We start from the raw sequence: 22,631 nt of genomic DNA, 5'->3' as shown, positions 1-22,631 counted from the left end.
CATTTGTGAACTTAAACGAGACAACACAGTTACCCTGGTGGTAGCGGTTCTGGCCTGTCCCAAGTGGTTCTCTTCTCAATGTGATCCACATAGTAAACACGGCCGTTCTGATCTGCTCTCTGCTCCCAACTACACACACACACACACACACACACACACACACACACACACACACACACACACACACACACACACACACAAAGACAAAGAGAAAATCCATTAAACATATTCCACTAAATCCTTACAGGCTGATGATAATGTGTCCTTTCGATCTTATTAGAGGCTTTTTCTGAAATCTATCGACTGGCTGCTATGGGCTTAATGTAGCCAGTAAATTAGAAATAACATGGTATGTCTAAGTAACCAGGAACCTGACTTACAATTGTTTTACTAATCTCAGATTTAAAGAGATGGTTGACGGATTTCAAACATTGCTCGTTAAAAAGACAGTACATTTTAAATACATACGGTTTATCAACTTTAAGCTTTAAGTTTTTGTTCACGTTGTTTATTCTACTATATGATTGACATACCCTGGTGGAAGAGGGCCGTTACTGATCAGAGCAGCTGTTGGAGGTGTTGGGCTGGCCCGGGGTTCCTGATTGGACCCTGACCCTGTTCCTGACCCCGAGCTTGACCCCTGACTCTCAGTTTGTCCGTTCACACACACCCGTGGGGACGTCTCTGGGCTCGGAGCCCTGCTGCCATGAGTGGGAGTGGATCCAGCAGAGGACGCTAAAATTTAAAACAGAATATTGAGAATTATGCATAACATTTTCTTCACTTTCGTAGCACATTATATCATCCATCAGCCACCCTGCTCTTTAGATATTGGCCATTTAAAAAAATATGCATTAGGACCTTAAACGCAGGTTGAATAATGTTGAAACTCAATGACAGTCTCTACCTGTGGAGGACGTAGGTATATGTGGTGATGGAGGTGGGGGTCGCGGTGGGCATGGGGGTCTCAGAGCCACTGCAGATGGAGAGGCAGACCCTGTACTTCCAACTGCATGACCATTGGGCAGTGACGCATCATCAGTGATGTCACTGGATGGGGAGGAGTCTCGACTAGACCAACAAACAGACGCAAAGCAACTGTAAATGTATGATAACTCCAAACAGCAAAGGGAACACTACAAGTCGAGGTTTACTAAACACAGTTTATGTCTCTCCTTTTTGTTGACTTTAGTTTTGGTCAACTTTACATTTACACTGTTTTTAAATAAAAAATAAAATATGTTTATATATTTTTAGAATACTAATATTATGTTATACTATATTATGCAAAACTAAAATATTTTTGTCCTAATTTCTTCAATTTCATATGTTATTTTAATGCTCTTTGTTAAAACCCACGAGCCCTTATTTCTCATGAAGCAAAAGCTTTGAGTTTTCGTTTCATTATTTTATCACTCCACAGAAATAGAGTAAACATGCGTCTCCTCATCTGCATCAGTGTGTGTCATTAACACTGCGTAAATGAACCCATAATGACCAGGAACATTTGCCATTACACGATCGTTTAAAGTGAAGGCGGAGCTCTTTCATTCACATAACATTCTATATTTGTTAGTTTATATTTTTGCGGGACTTTGGCCAAGCCTCTGCTGACTGTGCGCACATTAGTGCGCTCGAGAAGCACTTTACGCGCTCTTCCGGACAGGAGCTGCTCTGGTTGACATTGCCGTTGACATCTGGGAGTTCAACTGAATGACACACAAAAGTGCCATTGATGACGTTTATATATTTGCTTAAAATTCCCTTATTTGGGCATTAAAATGTGATTGGAATTTGAAGTGTATTCGTTAGATCAAATAACCGAAATCAGACAATTATTTACTAATCGCATCAGGCCTAAACTGACTCAACAAATGGCATGAGTTGGGGGCGGGACTATCTGTTTGTTTGATAACAAACGTTTACTTTTGCGATTCCGTTCGGTGGTGTAGAAATTACACACTTCAGCTTTAATGCAGTGTAAAAAGATGTCAATATTATAGACCAGCTTTCCTCTTACATAAAATGCAAAGCATTTCCCTGGAGAACAAATTTAATAATTAAAAAATAAAAATAAAAAATAGGAAAGATGCAAACTTTCTGTGCACATAGAGCTGTTATATTAATCCTGTAAAGCCTGACATATGAAAGAATTGTCGGAAAATAAAACTTTTTTGACATTAAACTGTTTTAATACCAAAATATAAAAAGAAATCATAAAAAAAAATATTTGTTCCACATTTTGTTTTTATTTTATGTATCATAATTGATACATTAGGCTTTAGAGGTAATTTTTCCTCCATTTAGTTTCCCAGATGAGTGCTTCCCGTTTGGTGTTTTTACTATTTTTTTGCTTCCACAGCATTTAAATGTTTATTCTCTGCCACATTAGTTAATTAAATCTCTTTTTCTTGTCCTATTGACTAAATTTGTATATATTTATATACAGTATATATTGAAATCACTGCACCAAGTTTTATAATATTTTGACTGTCCTGTTTCTTTTTTCTACATAGATTAAAGGATGCAGAGGCATGCACATCATAAACATGAATATTTTTCTTCGTATTGATTATTTATATCATTTACTGGTCTATTAAAGCATGTCATATTTCAAATTTGTCATATTTGAAATCTGAGTTACCTTTTTGCCCTCTAAAAACATTTTAATGATAACAAAAGTTTACCATTTAGTCTTTCAACAGAAAATAACAATATTATAAATATAACACGTTGTAAAGTGTCTGTCAGATACATTTCTATCAGATACATAACAGAAAACAATGCCATATTTAACCTGTTAAGTCTAATGTATCAAATTTAATACACCTAATTTCAACATAGTAATTTTTCAACTTAAACATAGTGCTCTGAAACAACGATAGGCTAGTCTTATAAAGCAAACATTGTCAAAAAATGTCAGTAACTTTAATAATAATGTTACCTTGAACTTTTAAAATAAGCTATCATTTATCCCACTTTTAGCACAAGTCCGCCACCATTTTTTTACTGACCGATTTAAAACATTAAAACAATTGTTTTGTTTTTCACAAATAACCACTAGATGGTTCCATAAACATGTGACACTTACATACCATAGGTTGTTTGGCTCGTCAGCTTGAACATAGAGTGAAACAGGAGCCCTCAAACATTGTGCATCATATTTGATACACGCGGCATTATAGGGTTAAAGTAGAAACTGCCTATAATGGTAACATTTATTATACCTTCCTGCTACGTCTCCATTCTGTTTGGATTCTTCGTTTACAACAGCATCTGTGATTAGAGACAATAATTATAAAAAAGCATTTAATTACTAAAAATTAACAATTATAATATTGGATTTGGAGTAGCTACTCTACAATACTAAGAAGCCCACACAAAACATTTTCTGTGCTGATAGTGGGCAACATTTTCAGAAATGTACGTAAGGGGTTTAAAAATGTAGTAAAATGTAGGGATGCACGAAATATTGGCAGCCGATATTTTATTGGCCGATAACCAGGAAAATCCAAATATTATTATCGTGCCGATGATGGAATTACCGCCGATATTTTCACCGATAATTTGCGATGGTTTATTTGCTTGCAGCTGAGAATCTCTGACTGCCTGCAGCATCTTTCCTTCAGGCAGAGACTTGTGCAGCTTCAGCTCAACGTGTCTGGGTGAATGAAAGCCAAGCTCATGTTGCATGTTGTTATGTTAATATCACTGCACCTTGTTACGTTGTTTTGGGTCTGGTTTCAATTCGGGATCATCTGCTGTGAGTAACAACATGCCATTTCCCATATTCTGTTTATGTTTCATAAGGCAATAAACGAAAACGCGACAAACACATGTATGTACAGTTGAAGTCAGAAGTTTACATACACTTAGGTTGAAGTCATTAAAACTCATTTTTTAACCACTCCACAGATTTAATATTAGCAAACTATAGTTTTGGCTAGTCGTTTAGGACATCTACTTTGCGCATGACATGAGTAATTTTCCAACAATTGTTTACAGACAGATTGATTCACTTTTAATTGACTATATCACAATTCCACTGTGTCAGAAGTTTACATTCACTAAGTTAACTGTGCCTTTAAGCAGCTTGGAAAATTCCAGAAAATTATGTCAAACCTTTAGACAGTTAGCTTCTGGCAGGAGGTGTACTGAATTGGAGGTGTACCTGTGGATGTATTTTAAGGTCTACCTTCAAACTCAGTGCCTCTTTGCTTGACATCATGAGAAAATCAAAAGAAATCACCCAAGACCTCAGAAAAAAACATTTTGGACCTCCACAAGTTTGGTTCATCCTTGGGAGCAATTTCCAAATGCCTGAAGGTGCCACGTTCATCTGTATAAACAATAGTACGCAAGTATAAACACCATGGGTCCATGCAGCTATCATACCACTCAGGAAGGAGACACTTTCTGTCTCCAAGAGATGAATGTAGTTTACATTTACATTTACATTTATGCATTTGGCAGACGCTTTTATCCAAAGCGAATTACAGTGCCCTTATTACAGGGACAATCCCCCTGGAGCAACCTGGAGTTAAGTGCCTTGCTCAAGGACACAATGGTGGTGGCTGTGGGGATTGAACCAACAACCTTCTGCTTACCAGTTCAGTGGTTTAGTCCACAACACCACCACCGCTCAGTGGTTTGTGGTAGTTTGGTGTGAAAAGTGCAAATCAATCCCAGAACAACAGCAAAGGACCTTGTGAAGATGCTGGCAGAAACAGGTAGACAAGTATCTATATCCACAGTAAAACGAGCCCTATATCGACATAACCTGAAAGGCTGCACAGCAAAGAAGAAGCCACTGCTCCAAAACCACCATAAAAAAGCCAGACTACAGTTTGCAAGTGCACATGGGGACAAAGATCTTACTTTTTGGTATAAGAAATGTCCTCTGGTCTGATTAAACAAAAATGGAACTGTTTGGCCATAATGACCATCGTTATGTTTGGAGGAAAAAGCTTATTACTTAATTAAACATACACAGAATGTGGGAAATTGCACATCATTACTTAGAGCACTGCACTGCGATTAAAACAAGCCCCAAAACAACCTAACAAGGTTCAAAAATCTTGAAAAAGGTTTCACGGAGATGGCTAAAAACAGTAGTTTTGAGTGAAACAAATGTGCTTGTTGTATTTTACGAGTAGAGACTTTTGTAACATTATGACTCATGACTATTCGATCTCTATAATGTGACCTATTCCCATTATGATTGTTGTGTTAACATTTCAAAAGTTATATGGTGGAACTGTTAAGGATGAGTGATGTAGTAAGCATCTGTGAAACACAAATCACAGCTGCACACTCAGTCTGGCTGTTATCATACATATTACACCATGAGCATGGAGTTTAGGGTTTGTATTGTGTGTTTTGCTGTTTTAATGTTCGTTACATTCTGTTTATCACCTCATTTTGGTTTAATGCATTATTACAGCTGTTTGAAGTTCATTATTCTCTCTGTTAGCGAATCATCAGGATTACCATAAACACTCATATAAATGGGCATCATGCAATGTATGCAAGTGTATTGTCATTTATTTCTCATTCAAATCAGCATACATTTGTTTTATAGGCACATTTCTGTTTCATGCTACATCAGCCAAACCTTACATAGCAGCAAGTCCAAATTCCAAGCTTTTACATGACACATATTATTCAAATGAGAAGCTTTTAATGAATTAGCTAGCAGTTCCAGGTTAAAGGATTCAAAATTTAAACTTTTTTTTTTTTAAATATCGGTTATCGGTATCGGCTCAGAAATTCCATATCGGTGCATCCCTAGTAAAATGTATTAAACAAAGCTGGGGGTATTATAAAACATAAATGACCGCAGACAGCAGATAAGCCAAAATATTGAATAAACAAACACACAGGAATAAATTAAAGTTGGCATGAAATGAAAATTCACCCTATTTTTTTTCTAAATGCATGTTATTGATCTTATTGTGAACGATTCGTCCATGCATATGTTTTTTTTTTTTTTTTTTACCTCGTAACCTTTAATCAAAATGTAATAACTCGATCTTCCAGTGAAACGTCAGACTTCTCTCTGATGACATATGCAGAACTTCTCCAATCACTCGGTCCGCTTAAACCCCGCCCCTTTCTTATAAATACCACAACCTTGCGTAGAGTTGAACAAAGCGTCAATCACATGTTGGTGAAGATGGCAAGGTGTATTTTCGTCTGTTTTCCTTCAAAACTATCGTTCCTTAACCCAAACTTCCTTGGTGACGGGTCAGCTGCCTTGAATTTACATTTCAAATGAGGAGGAATAACGGTGAATTCGCGGTTGTGTTCAAGACATTTCACGCCTGAATTGCTGAGGTGATCACTAATGAATACAACACTTCGGATGACTCTGGAGTTTATTTATATTTTTGTATGCAGTTATCTTGGGATGCACAGCATAAGTAGTGGGTTTTTTTCCCTTTATATTTAGTATATTACGATTCAAAATGTTCAAAAAGGGTTATCTTTTACTCACTAATTTTTCAACTTCTACAGCCTCTTTGTAAGCAAAGTCCGAGATGTGCTCGTGTGTTTATGTTGTCATTTTCATCATAAATGTGTTGAGATCGCTGCTCAATTTCACCGATAACCGGCTCTGAATCAAGCACCATGGTGGTAGGGGTTTGTGTTCACTGCAAACTCGCATTCTCCGTTCTGCTATGCAACACCCATATTTTCACAATCCAGTCAACAACCAATGGATAAACTCAAATCCCCGCCCTATATTTTTCTCTTGTTCGATAAGCGGTTTCACTCGGAAATCCGTCACAATACAGAAGTCGGTCGCAACTTCCGTTTCATGCCGACTTTAAAGTTGTGTTTTAATATGTTTTGTATGAATAGAAAAAAGAAGTCTCACTGTGTTTTTGTTCCTCTGAAGCAAAACTCTCTGGATCCACCTGCAGTCCATCCAAACACACAGAGAGATCTCCAATGACCTCTGACCTCTCTCTGTCTGAACTCAACTGAAGCGTCTGCACAACCTCACAAACTGAAACACACAAGCACACAAATGATGACAAAACAATGCTTTACACTGCACAATCCTTTTTATCTTTATTTTGAACAGTATATCTATTGTTTTAGAATTTTAAACCAAACAAACTTTTTGTGAAATGTACTGCTGAAAAAGTGTACTTCTTTATCTTTCTTTAGAATAAATTGTGTTAACTAATGTGATGATATATTGAAGTGACTTCAATATTTTTTGGGTATTATTTCGGCTTCTCAAATTAAAACGCAGCGACACAGGAAAAGGAAACGGTCTTCTGGTTCTGAGCTACTCTACACCCTCGGATTCTAGTCACTCAGTCTGCAGTTCTATATTTCACACCAGTGCTGAGCGGGTCACGTGGGTGCCACATGACCTCTGAAAAGACTTTTTGTTTTGTACTATGTGTCAGTTCACCTTCGTCTATTCATGACAAGGTGAGCATAAAAACACAAATCCTTGAGTCCACACACCCACACACACTAAAGATCACATTCAGAAATCTAAGATGACTCAACCTGGATAATGAGATTCACAAATGGAGCAGATGAAAACTCACTCTTCATATTGTTGGCTTTTAGCGTCTCGCTGACTTCTAAAGTTGCCATTCCAAGGAAAATGTCCGCTTTAAGTGTCTGATGGCTCCAAACCCGGAAAGTTAACTTGCTGAAAGGGGTGACGATCCTACAAAGTATATAAAAATGAGAGATACCACACAAAAATATTATTATTATCAGATTAACAACATTATTTGTTTAGCTAAATGAAAGACTAAAAAATAAAATAAAAATAAAGATATATTTCTTTTTATAGAAAAAAACAAAATAATATAATTTAAAATTATATAATTTTATTCAAATGCATACAATATGTCCAAATTGTGTGTGTGTGTGTGTGTGTGTGTGAGTGTGTGTGTGTGTGTGTGTGTGTGTGTATATCTATATACATATATATATATATATATTTTTTTTTTTTTTTTTTTTAATTATTATTTATTTTTATTTTTTTTAAATAAAATTCATGTATACAGATATATTAGGGCTGTCAAACGATTACAATATTTAATCTCGATTAATCATATAATTTTTTGGTAGTTAATCGCGATTAATCGTATATATTTTTTGTAGTTAATCGCGATTAATCGCAATATCTTTATAAACAAAATATTCTTCATCCAGATGTATTTTTCAGTCATCCACACAAAACCTTCCCCACCAACAGAGATGAACAACAGAAAATGAACACAACACAACTCAATTCAAATTACGTACAAAATATGGTAGTTGTAAGTGTATAATGACAGGATATATTCGCTTCTTTTTATGGAGTCTTGACATATATAATCTTTCCAGGAGCACTTAAGAATTAAATAGTTCTGGTCATGTGACTATTTGCACCACTCATACAAATAAGTCTGCACTGTCATTTACAATTGACAAATCTGTGCAAATTACATCAAAAACTCCTATTAGACCCCAGTCACAATTATAACTGGTGGGATTAAATGGGTTAATGTAGATTACCTGCAGGGTTCCAGCAATGTCTCCAACATCTGCATTGGCTAGTGCACTATCAAACAGAGACGCTGTGACAGAACCTTGGAGACAGCAGCAGGATTTCCGTTAGCCGAAGTACCGCCGCTCCCAATAGGTATATTACACAGCCTATGTAGGGCACCAACTCCCTAGGGGGCACCACAAACTCCACCGGCTGCCTTTATTGGCGCATTATACGTTATTCAAGGACCCGGTATCAGTCGCGGAACACAAAGTGCCACACTTTCACTTCACGCTCGCACTGCGCCTTGCAACTTTTGTACCGCGCCTCGCAATGCAAGGCAGGTGTTCAAATGGCAGCTGTCTTGCCTCTGCAATCATGTTTCAAAGTTCCGAGCTCTATCTGTGCTTTGCGGGCATGTTTTACTGCTGTGCTACATTGATAAAATGCTTGGCGCAGGTATCAGCATAATCTCTCCCACCATCTGTTTTCCCGAGGGACAATGCATATGACATTAGCGGCGTTTGTGCGAATTGACTCGCTTCTCATGAACTACAGTTTATTCAAAGGGTCACATTAAATTAAATTTAACTTCGACAGCACTAATATACATATATACACTGGCAGCCAGAAGTTTGGAATAATGTACAGATTTTGCTATTATGGAAAGAAATTGGTACTTTTATTCACCAAAGTGGTATTCAACTGATCACAACGTATAGTCAGGACATTAATAACATGAAAATTACTATTACAATTGGAAAGAAATGTTCAGATCTTCTAAAACTACTTTAAAGAGTTCTCATCAGAAAATCCTCCACGTGCAGCAATGACAGCTTTGCAGATCCTTGACATTCTAGCTGTCAGTTTGTCCAGATACTCAGGTGACATTTCACCCCACACTTCCTGTAGCACTTGCCATAGATGTGGCTGTCTTGTCGGGCACTTCTCACACACCTTACAGTCTAGATGATCCCACAAAAGCTCAATGGGGTTAAGATCCAGAACACTCTTTTCCAATTATCTGTTGTCCAATGTCTGTGTTTCTTTGCCCACTCGAACCTTTTCTTTTTGTTTTTCTGTTTCAAAAGTGGCTTTTTCTTTGCAATTCTTCCCATAAGGCCTGCACCCCTGAGTCTTTTCTTTACTGTTGTACATGAAACTGGTGTTGAGCGGGTAGAATTCAATGAAGCTGTCAGCTGACGACATGTGAGGCGTCTATTTCTCAAACTAGAAACTCTGATGTACTTATCCTCTTGTTTAGTTGTACATCTGGTCTTCCACATCTCTTTCTGTCCTTGTTAGAGTCAGTTGTCCTTTGTCTTTGAAGACTGTAGTGTACACCTTTGATGAAATCTTCAGTTTTTGGGCAATTTCAAGCATTGTATAGGCTTCATTCCTCAAAACAATGATTGACTGATGAGTTTCAAGAGAAAGCTGTTTCTTTTTTGCCATTTTTGACCTAATATTGACCTTAAGACATGCCAGTCTATTGCATACTGTGGCAACTCAAAAACAAACACAAAAACAATGTTAAGCTTCATTTAACAAACCAAATAGCTTTTACTGTGTTTGATATAATGGCAAGTGATTTTCTAGTACCAAATGAGCAATTTAGCATGATTACTCAAGGATAAGGTGTTGGAGTGATGGCTGCTGTCTAGATTTGATCAAAAATGACTATTTTCAAATAGTGATGGTGCTGTTTTTTACATCAGTAATGTGCTGACTATACTTTGTGATCAGTTGAATGCCACTTTGGTGAATTAAAGTACCAATTTCCTTCCGAAACAGCAAAATCTGTACATTATTCCAAACTTTTGGCCACCGGTGTGTATATATATTATATTTTATACTTACACAGTGAGAGATTGCTTCCATTTGGGGCTGTGTGTGTTGGTACATTTCTCCGTCTTCTTGGACTGGCCGTCCACACACACCTCCACGTAAGGACTGGGCCTAAACCAGTTCTTCTTATTCTCCCGCAGCTTGGCGGACAGAACTAATGAGGGACAACAATAAATGTAATCACAGATCTATTAAGAGAAGTGATCTGCTGACACAACAACAAATCAACACCATCCAGAGATAAATGGCATCTAAACATGCCTCACTGTAACTGTGCTATTTGCTTATTATTAAATAAAGGAGGGACAATTTGAAATATGTATTTGTTGTAATCAACATTATGGTGCAAATGCTGTCAATTGAGTTTGCATTAAACACAGAACATTCCTTTAATATTGAACCAAAAATATGACATTGCAACAATGAATGCCAAAAGTAATCCCAACAGTGCATACAAAATTACAGGCAACAAATGTAAAGCCTTGTTGTAAAATAAAAAGGAAAGTGTCTCTATGTGTTCTTGTAAAAAGCTTACCAGTTATCTGTAGTTGAGCCTTCATTATGTTGCCATTAACAGTACTTCATGTGGCTCCAATTAATCTGAAATGCACAAATACACATACAGATAAACACGCATTCTGTTTCAAATCTTGCCATATCAAAAACATGAATACTCAGATGGGGTAAACAGTGGTAAAACATTAGGTTAACCCACTCAAAGTCAACATGAAATTTGCAACCCACTTTACTTCCATAATGCCTCAAGTTTCTGAGTGATAAGAATGGGACTAGGTAAAAATATGCAGAAAACAACAAAAAAAAAAATGATATAATAAACACAAAATAAATTAATAACCACTTGCTTGATCTGAACACAATAGGTGTCATTTTAACCCTTAGAATCTGAACTTTACATGCATATAGATGATCTTACCAATTCTTAAATAATGCTTTTTAATTTGCTGACAATAAGAACTGTTTCGTTCTCATCATTTGCAAATTTGTGATCACAACAATTATATTCAGAGTTGGTAAAACCATAAAAGAATATGAGATAGTAATGTGTTATATATCGTTGGAAAGGTCTGCAGAATGCAATATGCAAGTTCCTTTTACTCAGAGGTCAAACTGCAGTGAGTTTAAGTGTATGAAATTCCCACAGACACACATAAATATAATAAACAGGAGGGTCTTTTTGTCACGTTTTACCTTATTACTTACTGAAACATACATATAACATAGACAATGACATATCATTACTTACAGCAGATTATCCTGATTCAAATGAGCTCAAACACAACATAATATGATGAGAAGATCTTGAAATATTCCTCAAAGAGTGTACATGGAAAGACGATGCACAAAAGGGCACTCAACACACATAGTGTTTGTTTGTGTGTGTGTGTGTGTGTGTGTGTGTAGATGTCCGAAGACTTTGTGTGTGCAAACACACATCCACATACAGTATGTGCTCAACTAAAGGATTGTGAAGCTCCTGAACACTTAATATTTCAGTTTTTTGTAGTCTAATCCATTCATTTCCAATGGCCGGTCATTTTTGACCGGGAACACAACAAGTGTAACAAAGTTAAATAAAATGAAATTGGTCCAAATTGTGTGTGTTTTTTCAGATACCATATGTGAACAAAGTCAAGGAATTTTATTCCAATTGGATTAAGTAAAAAAAACAAAAAAACAATCGTAAGCAAAAATGTCATCTGGGGTCAAAATGATTGGAACACAACATAGGAGTTAATACCCTTTCTGTTTATTTACAGTCAGTTGCTGATACAAAAAAAATAAAAAATAAAAAAATAAAAACATTTAATTCAAATCACGCATGGATGTGCTAAAGAAATTACGCATGTCTTCTCTCGTTACATATGCTCAGTGGCTGATGCCGCTAGTCTTAAAGAGACAGTACTGATTTTGCTTGTATTTTACAAATCAATTTAAAAATACTCAGTAAATAATAAAAATGTAACAAAAATATATATGCAACATAATATATGCAATTTCAAGACATTAATTGATGGAAAAGACTGAATTTGAACATTTTTCAAAAGCTAAAATGTGACAAATTTGATGCAAAAACTAATTATAAAATATAATTGGTCAAATTAATATTTTCAAAATGTACCTAGAAGGGTTGCCTAGAAGGTTCCTTTATAATTAAGAGCATTAGCTGAGAAATAATTTATTTTATATGAAAGTAAAATGGACATTGTAACAGAAATGTACCGATATGAATCGATATTGAACCGAATCGAGATCGGAATTGAGAGCTTGTGAATCGGAATTGAATCAAATCGGGAAATCCCAACAACTACCCAGCCCTAATACAGAATATTCAACAACAACAGAAATTAAGAGTGGTGCTTGATTTTATCCATCAGGAATTGATCAGATATTAGAATGTGGGCGCTCCAGACCACAATGGAGCCAGTTCTGAATGCCAGATTGGAAAGTAAATAGGTTCAATTTTTTATTCAATATTGAGCTGATCTGACACCAACTGTATCTGTGCCCTTTTTGCCTTTGACACTACTAAACTGGTCAGGTAAATCTGATCTCTGATCAGTGTGTTATTAGAAACTCTCTCTTTCGATGGATGTGTCTCTCATGGTGTGTGATGTCCTAGTTCTGTCAATGACACCTACCCGCAGCTAATCTCACACAGGAGAAGTCTCGAATAATCCTCGGCAGATTACAGATGATGTCATTTCAAGGCCAGAAGTTTGTCAAGACATCACAGGCTCTCAGTCATTATTGGCAAATATTTATTAAGATTTATCTGGTAGTTACCAGAAGTACAATGGTCACTTGTGTGGCGTTACAAATTGATGTCTAAACCTGTAAAACGTGGTTTAATTGTAGTTTTTTTTAGATTTGGTATTGTAATGTACACTATCATGATGGTAGTACCCTGGTATTCTTTAAAGTACCTTAGAGTAGTATGTACATACCATGGTATAGGAGTATGGTAACCATACAGTACCAAAACACTATGGTATTACCACCTGATATCATCATTGTACCATGGTACAGCCACAGAACTTTTAAAAATGGCTACAAATAGATGACAAACTCCCGATTAAACGGCACCATAAATAAAACGCGATTGAAATGTGTTGAAAGCTTCAATGTTTATATTGGAATCGTTCGTGACGTCACGAAGCGCTTCTGACTGACAGTGTCGCAGCTCACAAAACTCAGTTAGCAAGACGCGAGACGGAACATACCTCTCAAAAATTAACTACGGAAAGCATTTTAGTTGTTTTAGATTATACTGTGTCAAATATGATCAAGAAACACAGTTGAACAGCTAGCGCGTTATCATTACATGGCTGTTTTTCTTCCATATTTGTCCCTCACGCTCGTGTCACTTGTATCTTACCGTTTTACGATCACGGGAAATGTCTGCAGATTTCTGTTTTAACGGGATTTGAGGGATACTTCCCGTCGATTGGTCAAACTTTACTCCATCTCTCCCCAGTGATCAAAGGTCCGCCGCTAGCACGGGCTCCATATCAGAGTGACGTCACTGCGCGACCCCGTGACGTAGAGCGACGCAACGCGCGTGCACTCGGATTACGTAAAGTATGTTTGTACAGTGACAGGTGCGTACTGTGTGTGCTATTAAGCCTGTGTCAAGACGAAAACACATCCCAACTATTCAAAGAATAAAACAGATAGTAGACAGTAAGCGTATGTCAACTGCAAGATAAACAGATGAGACGTTTTTGACAAAGATTCGCCACCAGAAGACGCCATTTGCCATTGCAATCTGATATCATCACTGCACAGTACTTTAGTTATTTGTTAGGGGGATTCTCGGTCAATGTTGACGCTTTGACGATCTGTGGACCTTTAAATGACTATTTGAATGGCTTTGCTTTGGGTGTGTTCATTTGGGAAATGTTCATGCATTTTGTTTTTCCTTTCAATCAACATTCAGCTAGGTATAGCCTATTTTTTACGTCATATATTTGTTAAAGTAATATAATAACATAAAACGTAGTTTTAAGATTTACGGCTTTAAATTTCATAACATATTTCCATCCAATTGAATTGAATAATCAAATTGAACTGAATAATCTTCAACAAAATTACATTAATAAAATGTATTTTATTTAACATATACGTTTTAATATATTTTATATGTCTAATATATAATATTAAACGAATATTATTAATGTAATAATAATATATCATTATTAAATTAATACAAATTAAATAATGTATAAATTTTGTTAAAGATTTTTGATGGAAAATTGTTAAGAAATTAAAATGTGTAAATCTTAAAAATAGACTTAAATACAATATAATAGGCTATAATAAAATATGATATAATATAATATAATACACTCAAAAATATTTTTACAATTTACACATTTAAATTTCATAACATATTTCCATCCAATTGAACTGAATAATCTAACAAAATTACATGAATAACATTTATTTAACATTTAAGTTTGAATATATTTAATATTTTTAATATATCATATTAAATGAGTATTAGTATAATAATATCCCATTATTAAATTAATACAACTTTAATATTTTATTAATTTTGTTAAAGATTGCACAATTCAATTTAATGGAAAATACAAAAAATACACTAAAAATCTACTTTTTTTTTTAGTGTATAATATAAATGGTTTTTAATAATAGGTTATAATATACACTACCCTTCAAAAGTTTAGGGTCACTTACTCATTCTTTTATTTATTTATTTATTTATTTATTTCACATTTTAGAATAAGAGTAAAGTAATTAAAACTATGGAATAATTTAAATGGAAATATGGGAATTATGTTGTGACTAAAAAAATCCAAAATAAATCAAAACTGTGTTATATTTTAGCATCTTCAAAGTAGTCACCCTTTGCCTAGAATTTGCAGACATGTACTCTTGACATTTTCTCAACCAACTTCTTGAGGTATCACCCTGGGATGCTTTTTAAACAGTATTGAAGGAGTTCCCATCTATGTTGGGCACTTATTTCCTGTTTTTCTTTATTATTTGGTCCAAGTCATCCATTTCAAAAACTTTTTTTTTTTTTGTTACATTTTAGTTTTATTATGAAATAAAATAATATGGTGGCACAATTATATTTTTGTTATATAAGTTTTTGTGTACAAAAATAATTTCAAACATTTCAGTATATGCCTTCAGATCAAAAGGTTATTAAGATCATGAGAAACATTTCAGGCAAGTGACCCCAAACCTTTGAACGGTAGTGTATATCATAATTCCAGTGGGTGAGAAGTTAACTGTGCCTTTAAGCAGCTTGGAAAATTCCAGAAAATGATGTCAAACCTTTAGACAATTAGCCAATTAGCTTCTGATTGGCTAATTGGAGTCAATTGGAGGTGTACCTGTGGATGTATTTTAAGGTCTACCTTCAAACTCAGTGCCTCTTTGCTTGACATCATGGGAAAATCAAACGAAATCAGCCAAGACCTCAGAAAAAAAATTGTGGACCTCCACAAGTTTGGTTCATCCATGGGAGCAATTTCCAAATGCCTGAAGATACCACGTTCATCTGTACAAACAATAGTACGCAAGTATAAACACCATGGGACCACACAGCCATCATACCACACAGGAAGGAGATGCATTCTGTCTCCTAGAGATGAATGTAGTTTGGTGCGAAAAGTGCAAATCAATCCCAGAACAACAGCAAAGGACCTTGTGAAGATGCTGGAGGTAACAGGTAGACATGTATCTATATCCACAGTAAAACGAGTCCTATATCGACATAACCTGAAAGGCTGCTCAGCAAGGAAGAAGCCACGGCTCCAAAACCGCCATAAAAAAGCCAGACTACAGTTTGCAAGTGCACATGGGGACAAAGATCATACATTTTGATGAAATTTCCTCTGGTCTGATGAAACAAATATTGAACTGTTTGGCCATAATGACCATCGTTATGTTTAGAGGAAAAAGGGTGAGGCTTGCACGCCAAAGATCAACATCCAAACAGTGAAGCATGGGGGTGGCAGCATCATGTTGTGGGGGTACTTCGCTGCAGGAGGGACTGGTGCACTTCACAAAATAGATGACATCATGAGGAAGGAAAATTATGTGGATGTATTGAAGCAACATCTCAAGACATCAGCCATGAAGTTAAAGCTCAGTCACAAATGGGTCTTCCAAATGGACAATGACCCCAAGCATACCTCCAAAGTTGTGGAAAAATGTCTTAAGGACAACAAAGTCAAGGTATTGGAGTGGCCATCACAAAGCCCTGACCTCAATCTGATAGGAAATTTGTGGTCAGAACTGAAAAAGCGTGTGTGAGCAAGGAAGCCTACAAACCTGACTCAGTTACACCAGTTCTGTCTGGAGGAATGGGCCAAAATTCCAGCAACTTATTGTGAGAAGCTTGTGGAAGGCTACCCAAAATGTTTGACCCAAGTTAAACAATTTAAAGGCAATGCTACCAAATACTGACAAAGTGTAAGTAAACTTCTGACCCACTGGGAATGTGATGAAAGAAATAAAAGCTGAAATAAATCATTCTCTCTACTATTATTCTGACATTTCACATTCTTAAAATAAAGTAGTGATCCTAACTGACCTAAGACAGGGAATGTTTTCTATGATTAAATGTCAGGAATTGTGAAAAACTGAGTTTAAATGTATTTGGCTAAGGTGTATGTAAACTTCTGACTATATATATATATATAGGTGCATCTCAATAAATTAGAATGTCGTGGAAAAGTTCATTTATTTCAGTAATTCAACTCAAATTGTGAAACTCGTGTATTAAATAAATTCAATGCACACAGACTGAAGTAGTTTAAGTCTTTGGTTCTTTTAATTGTGATGATTTTGGCTCACATTTAACAAAAACCCACCAATTCACTATCTCAACAAATTAGAATATGGTGACATGCCAATCAGCTAATCAACTCAAAACACCTGCAAAGGTTTCCTGAGCCTTCAAAATGGTCTCTCAGTTTGGTTCACTAGGCTACACAATCATGGGGAAGACTGCTGATCTGACAGTTGTCCAGAAGACAATCATTGACACCCTTCACAAGGAGGGTAAGCCACAAACATTCATTGCCAAAGAAGCTGGCTGTTCACAGAGTGCTGTATCCAAGCATGTTAACAGAAAGTTGAGTGGAAGGAAAAAGTGTGGAAGAAAAAGATGCACAACCAACCGAGAGAACCGCAGCCTTATGAGGACTGTCAAGCAAAATCGATTCAAGAATTTGAGTGAACTTCACAAGGAATGGACTGAGGCTGGGGTCAAGGCATCAAGAGCCACCACACACAGACGTGTCAAGGAATTTGGCTACAGTTGTCGTATTCCTCTTGTTAAGCCACTCCTGAACCACAGACAACGTCAGAGGCGTCTTACCTGGGCTAAGGAGAAGAAGAACTGGACTGTTGCCCAGTGGTCCAAAGTCCTCTTTTCAGATGAGAGCAAGTTTTGTATTTCATTTGGAAACCAAGGTCCTAGAGTCTGGAGGAAGGGTGGAGAAGCTCATAGCCCAAGTTGCTTGAAGTCCAGTGTTAAGTTTCCACAGTCTGTGATGATTTGGGGTGCAATTTCATCTGCTGGTGTTGGTCCATTGTGTTTTTTTCATTGCACCCGTTTTCCAAGAAATTTTGGAGCACTTCGTGCTTCCTTCTGCTGACCAGCTTTTTAAAGATGCTGATTTCATTTTCCAGCAGGATTTGGCACCTGCCCACACTGCCAAAAGCACCAAAAGTTGGTTAAATGACCATGGTGTTGGTGTGCTTGACTGGCCAGCAAACTCACCAGACCTGAACCCCATAGAGAATCTATGGGTTATTGTCAAGAGGAAAATGAGAAACAAGAGACCAAAAAATGCAGATGAGCTGAAGGCCACTGTCAAAGAAACCTGGGCTTCCATACCACCTCAGCAGTGCCACAAACTGATCACCTCCATGCCACGCCGAATTGAGGCAGTAATTAAAGCAAAAGGAGCCCCTACCAAGTATTGAGTACATATACAGTAAATGCACATACTTTCCAGAAGGCCAACAATTCACTAAAAATGTTTTTTTTATTGGTCTTATGATGTATTCTAATTTTTTGAGATAGTGAATTGGTGGGTTTTTGTTAAATGTGAGCCAAAATCATCACAATTAAAAGAACCAAAGACTTAAACTACTTCAGTCTGTGTGCACTGAATTTATTTAATACACGAGTTTCACAATTTGAGTTGAATTACTGAAATAAATGAACTTTTCCACGACATTCTAATTTATTGAGATGCACCTGTATATATATATATATATATGGTCTTATTGTGTATTTCTATATATACTTATATTTTCTATTTGCTTTATATTTTTATTATCTTTTTTTATTATCTCTGTCATGTTGTTGTATTATTTGTGCACTGGAAGCTTCTGTCACCAAGACAAATGCCTTGTATGTGTAAGCATACTTGGCAATAAAGCTCATTCTCATATAATATAAGACACTGTAAATACGGATATAAATCACCATCAAAGTTCAGATTTGCCCTGGCAAATGTCTCAGTAGTTATGTGAAACAGAGCAGCTGGGAAAAGATGCTAAACTAGTGTTGGATTAGATTAGATTTCGAGGAGGTGGGAAAACTAGTAACGTTGTGGAGTCCGATTCATTTCAAAGAATCGGTTCGTTTTGTTTAATGGACCCGTTTAATATAAACGATTCGCTGATTCGTTTGAGTCACCACTCAAAAGCGTTTCACATTACGTATTCGGTTCATTGTCATTTGGTTGCCGCTGTTATCTCCAATGTTTTGATTAAGGTAATTAAAGTAGGCCTATTTTGCTTGCATTTCTTTGAAATCTATCAATCATCTGTCATGACAAATCATTATGCACTAACTCATGTGATCAATAATGACAGAATAAAAACAGTTATTTGGCGGAAAAGAAAGTTTCTCTTATTCCAGTGATTCTCGAACGCTTTGCGAATCGGTTCGACTGAATCATTCACAACAATCGGCTCAACGACTCGTGCGCTCGCTCAGCATCATCACCACTCGCACAGAGAGGACTGCTGCTTCATCGCATTTCTCTTCACACACTCACACCAGTTTCCGATCTTATCGATCTCATTAAGTGAGAAGTCTGCATATATTCTCTTAAACATTCGTTTAAAGATGTTGGCGTGCACCGAAATGATAACGATGTGTCTCCAGTCGGCGAAGCGCGAGCATCTCCGCTCCAGACAGCAGCAGCATCAGCACCAGATCCAGGATGCGGTTCACGGACTGTCCATCTTTCACGACGTAAGTAACCCATCCGTTCGGTCACCGAGGTCACAGTGCAAACATTCACCTTGGACCCTACCCATGTTGGACTATAAATATATAGGACACAGAGAGAGGTTGGTTATGCACATACAGTAGGATGTACAGTCTTCAAATAGGTTATTATGCTGTATAAAGCATTAATGGATAGGCACTAAATATTGCACTCAATTTAATGGCTAAATAAGCATATATATGTGCATTAGAAAAAAACAAAAAAAAAAACAATATATATATATATATATATATATATATATATATATATATATATATATATATAAACTAGATTGTACTAGGGCTTCATTTAAATACATATACAGACACACACTAATATACAGTATATTAGTTATATACTAATATATTAGCAAGTAGAAGCTCTACTATTTAACGTGTTTTAACAATCAAGAACACAGGGTTTTGAGTGAATTGTGTCCATCTTTTTCAAATGCATTTATTTGTATTCTAGTGTGAATGCTACAATTGTCATTTATGCTTGATCGCTCATAAATGTGCTCATATACACTTACAATCTTTTAATAATTACAAATATCTGTGTACTTGTAAAGATTGCTATACTACACATATGAGCGATATTATGTGCACAAATGTGGCTTTTTGTTCAGAATTAAAATAAAAATGTAATATAATTATTATGGAATGTATTATTTAGCTGAAAGGAATAATCATGATCACTTAGTAATGATGACACGTTAATGCGAATACATTGTGCATAAGAGACACATACACTGAGTGTCAGGTGCATCACTTTTCAGGGCTTCAGTGTGCAGCCGTGATTATTCCAGATAAGAAGTTGCAGATGTTTTCTCAGCAGGTTTAAATAAGCTTGCATGAAAGGGGGTCTGACAACATAAGGGATGTTTGTGTGTGTGTGTGTGTGTGTGCTCGTCTTCTGGAAATTTCATATAAACATGAAATCAAAATCAACTATAGACTATCTGAAAACATGTTATTCCAAATAAATAATGTTTGTCAGGTTTGGTGTGTAACACCCCCTTTTCACCATCCATTAAAATATCAATCTATAAAATCAAATACCTTGTTTCACCTGGAAATTCATCACATTACTGAAGTAAAATGGATTTGAAAACCACGCTTTCATCCTTTAGAAACAGCTTGGGGAAAAGCTGCCTGTCTTTGATCGTCACAGCATTTACAGAAGTTTTGAGACAGCTCTGATGGACATCTCGATTCATGTTGTTGTTCTGCTTGGAAGGATTCAGTCTGTTCAACCACGGATGAATATCAGCATTTCATTCTGTCATATATTTTAAACTGTTATTCCCTAGAAAATATAATAATTCGACATTTTATTTGAAAAGCCAATTACTTATTTTGGTGTCATTTGCCTAGAAGTACAAAGATGAGTTCAGATCTTGTTGAAACATCTCTTATTTATGACTTTATCCTCAGGATGTTGAATTATGCATTCAATAAAATGTTTCAGAAACTACTACAGCACCTTCTCAAATCAGTTTACCTCTCAATAGAACACCATCAAAATAGACACTGACATTTTCTGAAGACAATGTGAGTGCAAAGTGCCGCCACACACTGAACAAAAAATGACTTTGTGATGAAATAAACATAGCAGAAAAGATATAGTACTTTCTATATTGAATCAGTTTAAGCGTGAACTTGAAAATATTAAGTAAATTCTACATTCAAAAAATTTATGCACTACAAGTAAATATTATTGACGATTGTTTGTTATCTTTACAATGTGTCATCATGTATCAATTAGGGCTGGGCCAAAAAAAAAAAAAAAAAAAATTTTAGTTAATTGTTTTTTATTTTGTCAATTTGATATCAATTCTCAAAAGCCATGAATCGATCTTTTACTCTATTTTTGTGAAAGTTATTGGACCGGTGCCAGTTCACAGAGTTACACACGCGATACTGAAAATAGAAAGTAAGCGATCGATAGAACATACCGTCGCTCGTCACGGCTGATTACGACAAAAACTCTGATTACCATAGAAAATATACCTTTTATCACGTGTTGTTTGCCGTCAGGTTAGGACACGGTGTGACTGTGTCTGCCTGTAACTCCTCTATGTTTCTGTTTGATTTCTGAGTACTTATCTGAGTATACTAAATAATAAGGCTGGGCATAGAAATGCATCAGTTCTTTGACTACAATCTCTTCAGACATGTTTAGTAAGTTCTGTTCTCTGTTTTGTGTGCAGTTGTGTTGTGTTCTGTTGTCATTATCGCTGTGTTGGACCTGTTTTTAGATAAACAAAACGAGTTTTCGCTTGAACGCCCCAATGTCGCAAGGGGGCTGCGTGAACTGTTGCTCTCATGTCCTATCATGAACACACACAGGAGATCAACGGTCAGTGAACATTTACACTAAATAATACATTCGATTTCAGTTTGTTTCTCATCAAATCTTATCGTATGCTTTCATAACAATCATGAGTCTCATGAATAATTTATTAAACTTCTGAATTATACTTTTGTGTTCTTTTGAATCTTGAAGAGGTGGTCACCATAAACTGTCATTGTATGACATCACTGAGCACAACATTTCTTCACAATTTCTCCCTTTGTGCTTAGAAAAAGAAAGAAAGACATATAGTGTTATAACAACACAGGGGTGAGTAAACAATGACTGAATTTTCATTTTTGGGTGAACTAATCCTTTAAATCTTAGTTAGCGTTTAGGGGGTTTGTTCAAATCAACAGTAATAGTGATGCTTGCCTTTGCAAACAGATGGACCATCAAATTGAGATTATTAATTAAACATTATTTCCCCCAGTGACTTATGACCCATATTGAGAGAAATGAGGAACATGACCTGCTAATGAAAACATTTCATTAGTTTAAGAGATGCTTTGTCAATAAAATAGACTGTGAACTCAGTCACAAGTGCTAAAATGCCGTTTCTCGCAGGGCGATGGACAGAGGTTGTGTGTGTGGGAGTTCATAATTCGTTCCCTGAGGCTATAATTGCT

At 36.1% G+C, this 22,631-nt stretch overlaps 2 protein-coding genes across 2 annotated transcripts in view; one reads left to right on the top strand and one right to left on the bottom strand.

Moving 5' to 3' along the window:
* The window catches only part of itcha (itchy E3 ubiquitin protein ligase a), a 36,628-nt gene extending 22,716 nt beyond the window's left edge, over positions 1-13,912 (bottom strand). The window contains exons 1-9 of the mRNA XM_051706591.1: positions 13,755-13,912; positions 10,893-10,957; positions 10,370-10,511; positions 7,572-7,696; positions 6,881-7,012; positions 3,228-3,276; positions 908-1,071; positions 534-735; positions 34-129 (exon numbers count right to left, since the gene is read on the bottom strand). Coding sequence (XP_051562551.1) covers positions 34-129; positions 534-735; positions 908-1,071; positions 3,228-3,276; positions 6,881-7,012; positions 7,572-7,696; positions 10,370-10,511; positions 10,893-10,917 — 935 coding nt within the window. The 5' untranslated portion in view covers positions 10,918-10,957; positions 13,755-13,912. The remainder of the gene's footprint in view (positions 1-33; positions 130-533; positions 736-907; positions 1,072-3,227; positions 3,277-6,880; positions 7,013-7,571; positions 7,697-10,369; positions 10,512-10,892; positions 10,958-13,754) is intronic.
* Positions 13,913-19,223: 5,311 nt separating this feature from the next.
* Positions 19,224-22,631, top strand: part of LOC127446022 (N-terminal EF-hand calcium-binding protein 1-like) — a 55,568-nt gene continuing 52,160 nt past the window's right edge. Inside the window, exon 1 of the mRNA XM_051706627.1 lies at positions 19,224-19,631. Within this exon, the coding sequence (XP_051562587.1) occupies positions 19,503-19,631 (129 nt within the window). The 5' untranslated portion in view covers positions 19,224-19,502. The remainder of the gene's footprint in view (positions 19,632-22,631) is intronic.

The sequence above is a fragment of the Myxocyprinus asiaticus genome, chromosome 9, assembly GCF_019703515.2.
Source record: "Myxocyprinus asiaticus isolate MX2 ecotype Aquarium Trade chromosome 9, UBuf_Myxa_2, whole genome shotgun sequence".
Taxonomy (NCBI): Eukaryota; Metazoa; Chordata; class Actinopteri; order Cypriniformes; family Catostomidae; genus Myxocyprinus; species Myxocyprinus asiaticus.
The sequence above is the reverse complement of the archived record's forward strand: the minus strand, read 5'-3'. Positions and strand labels throughout refer to the sequence as shown.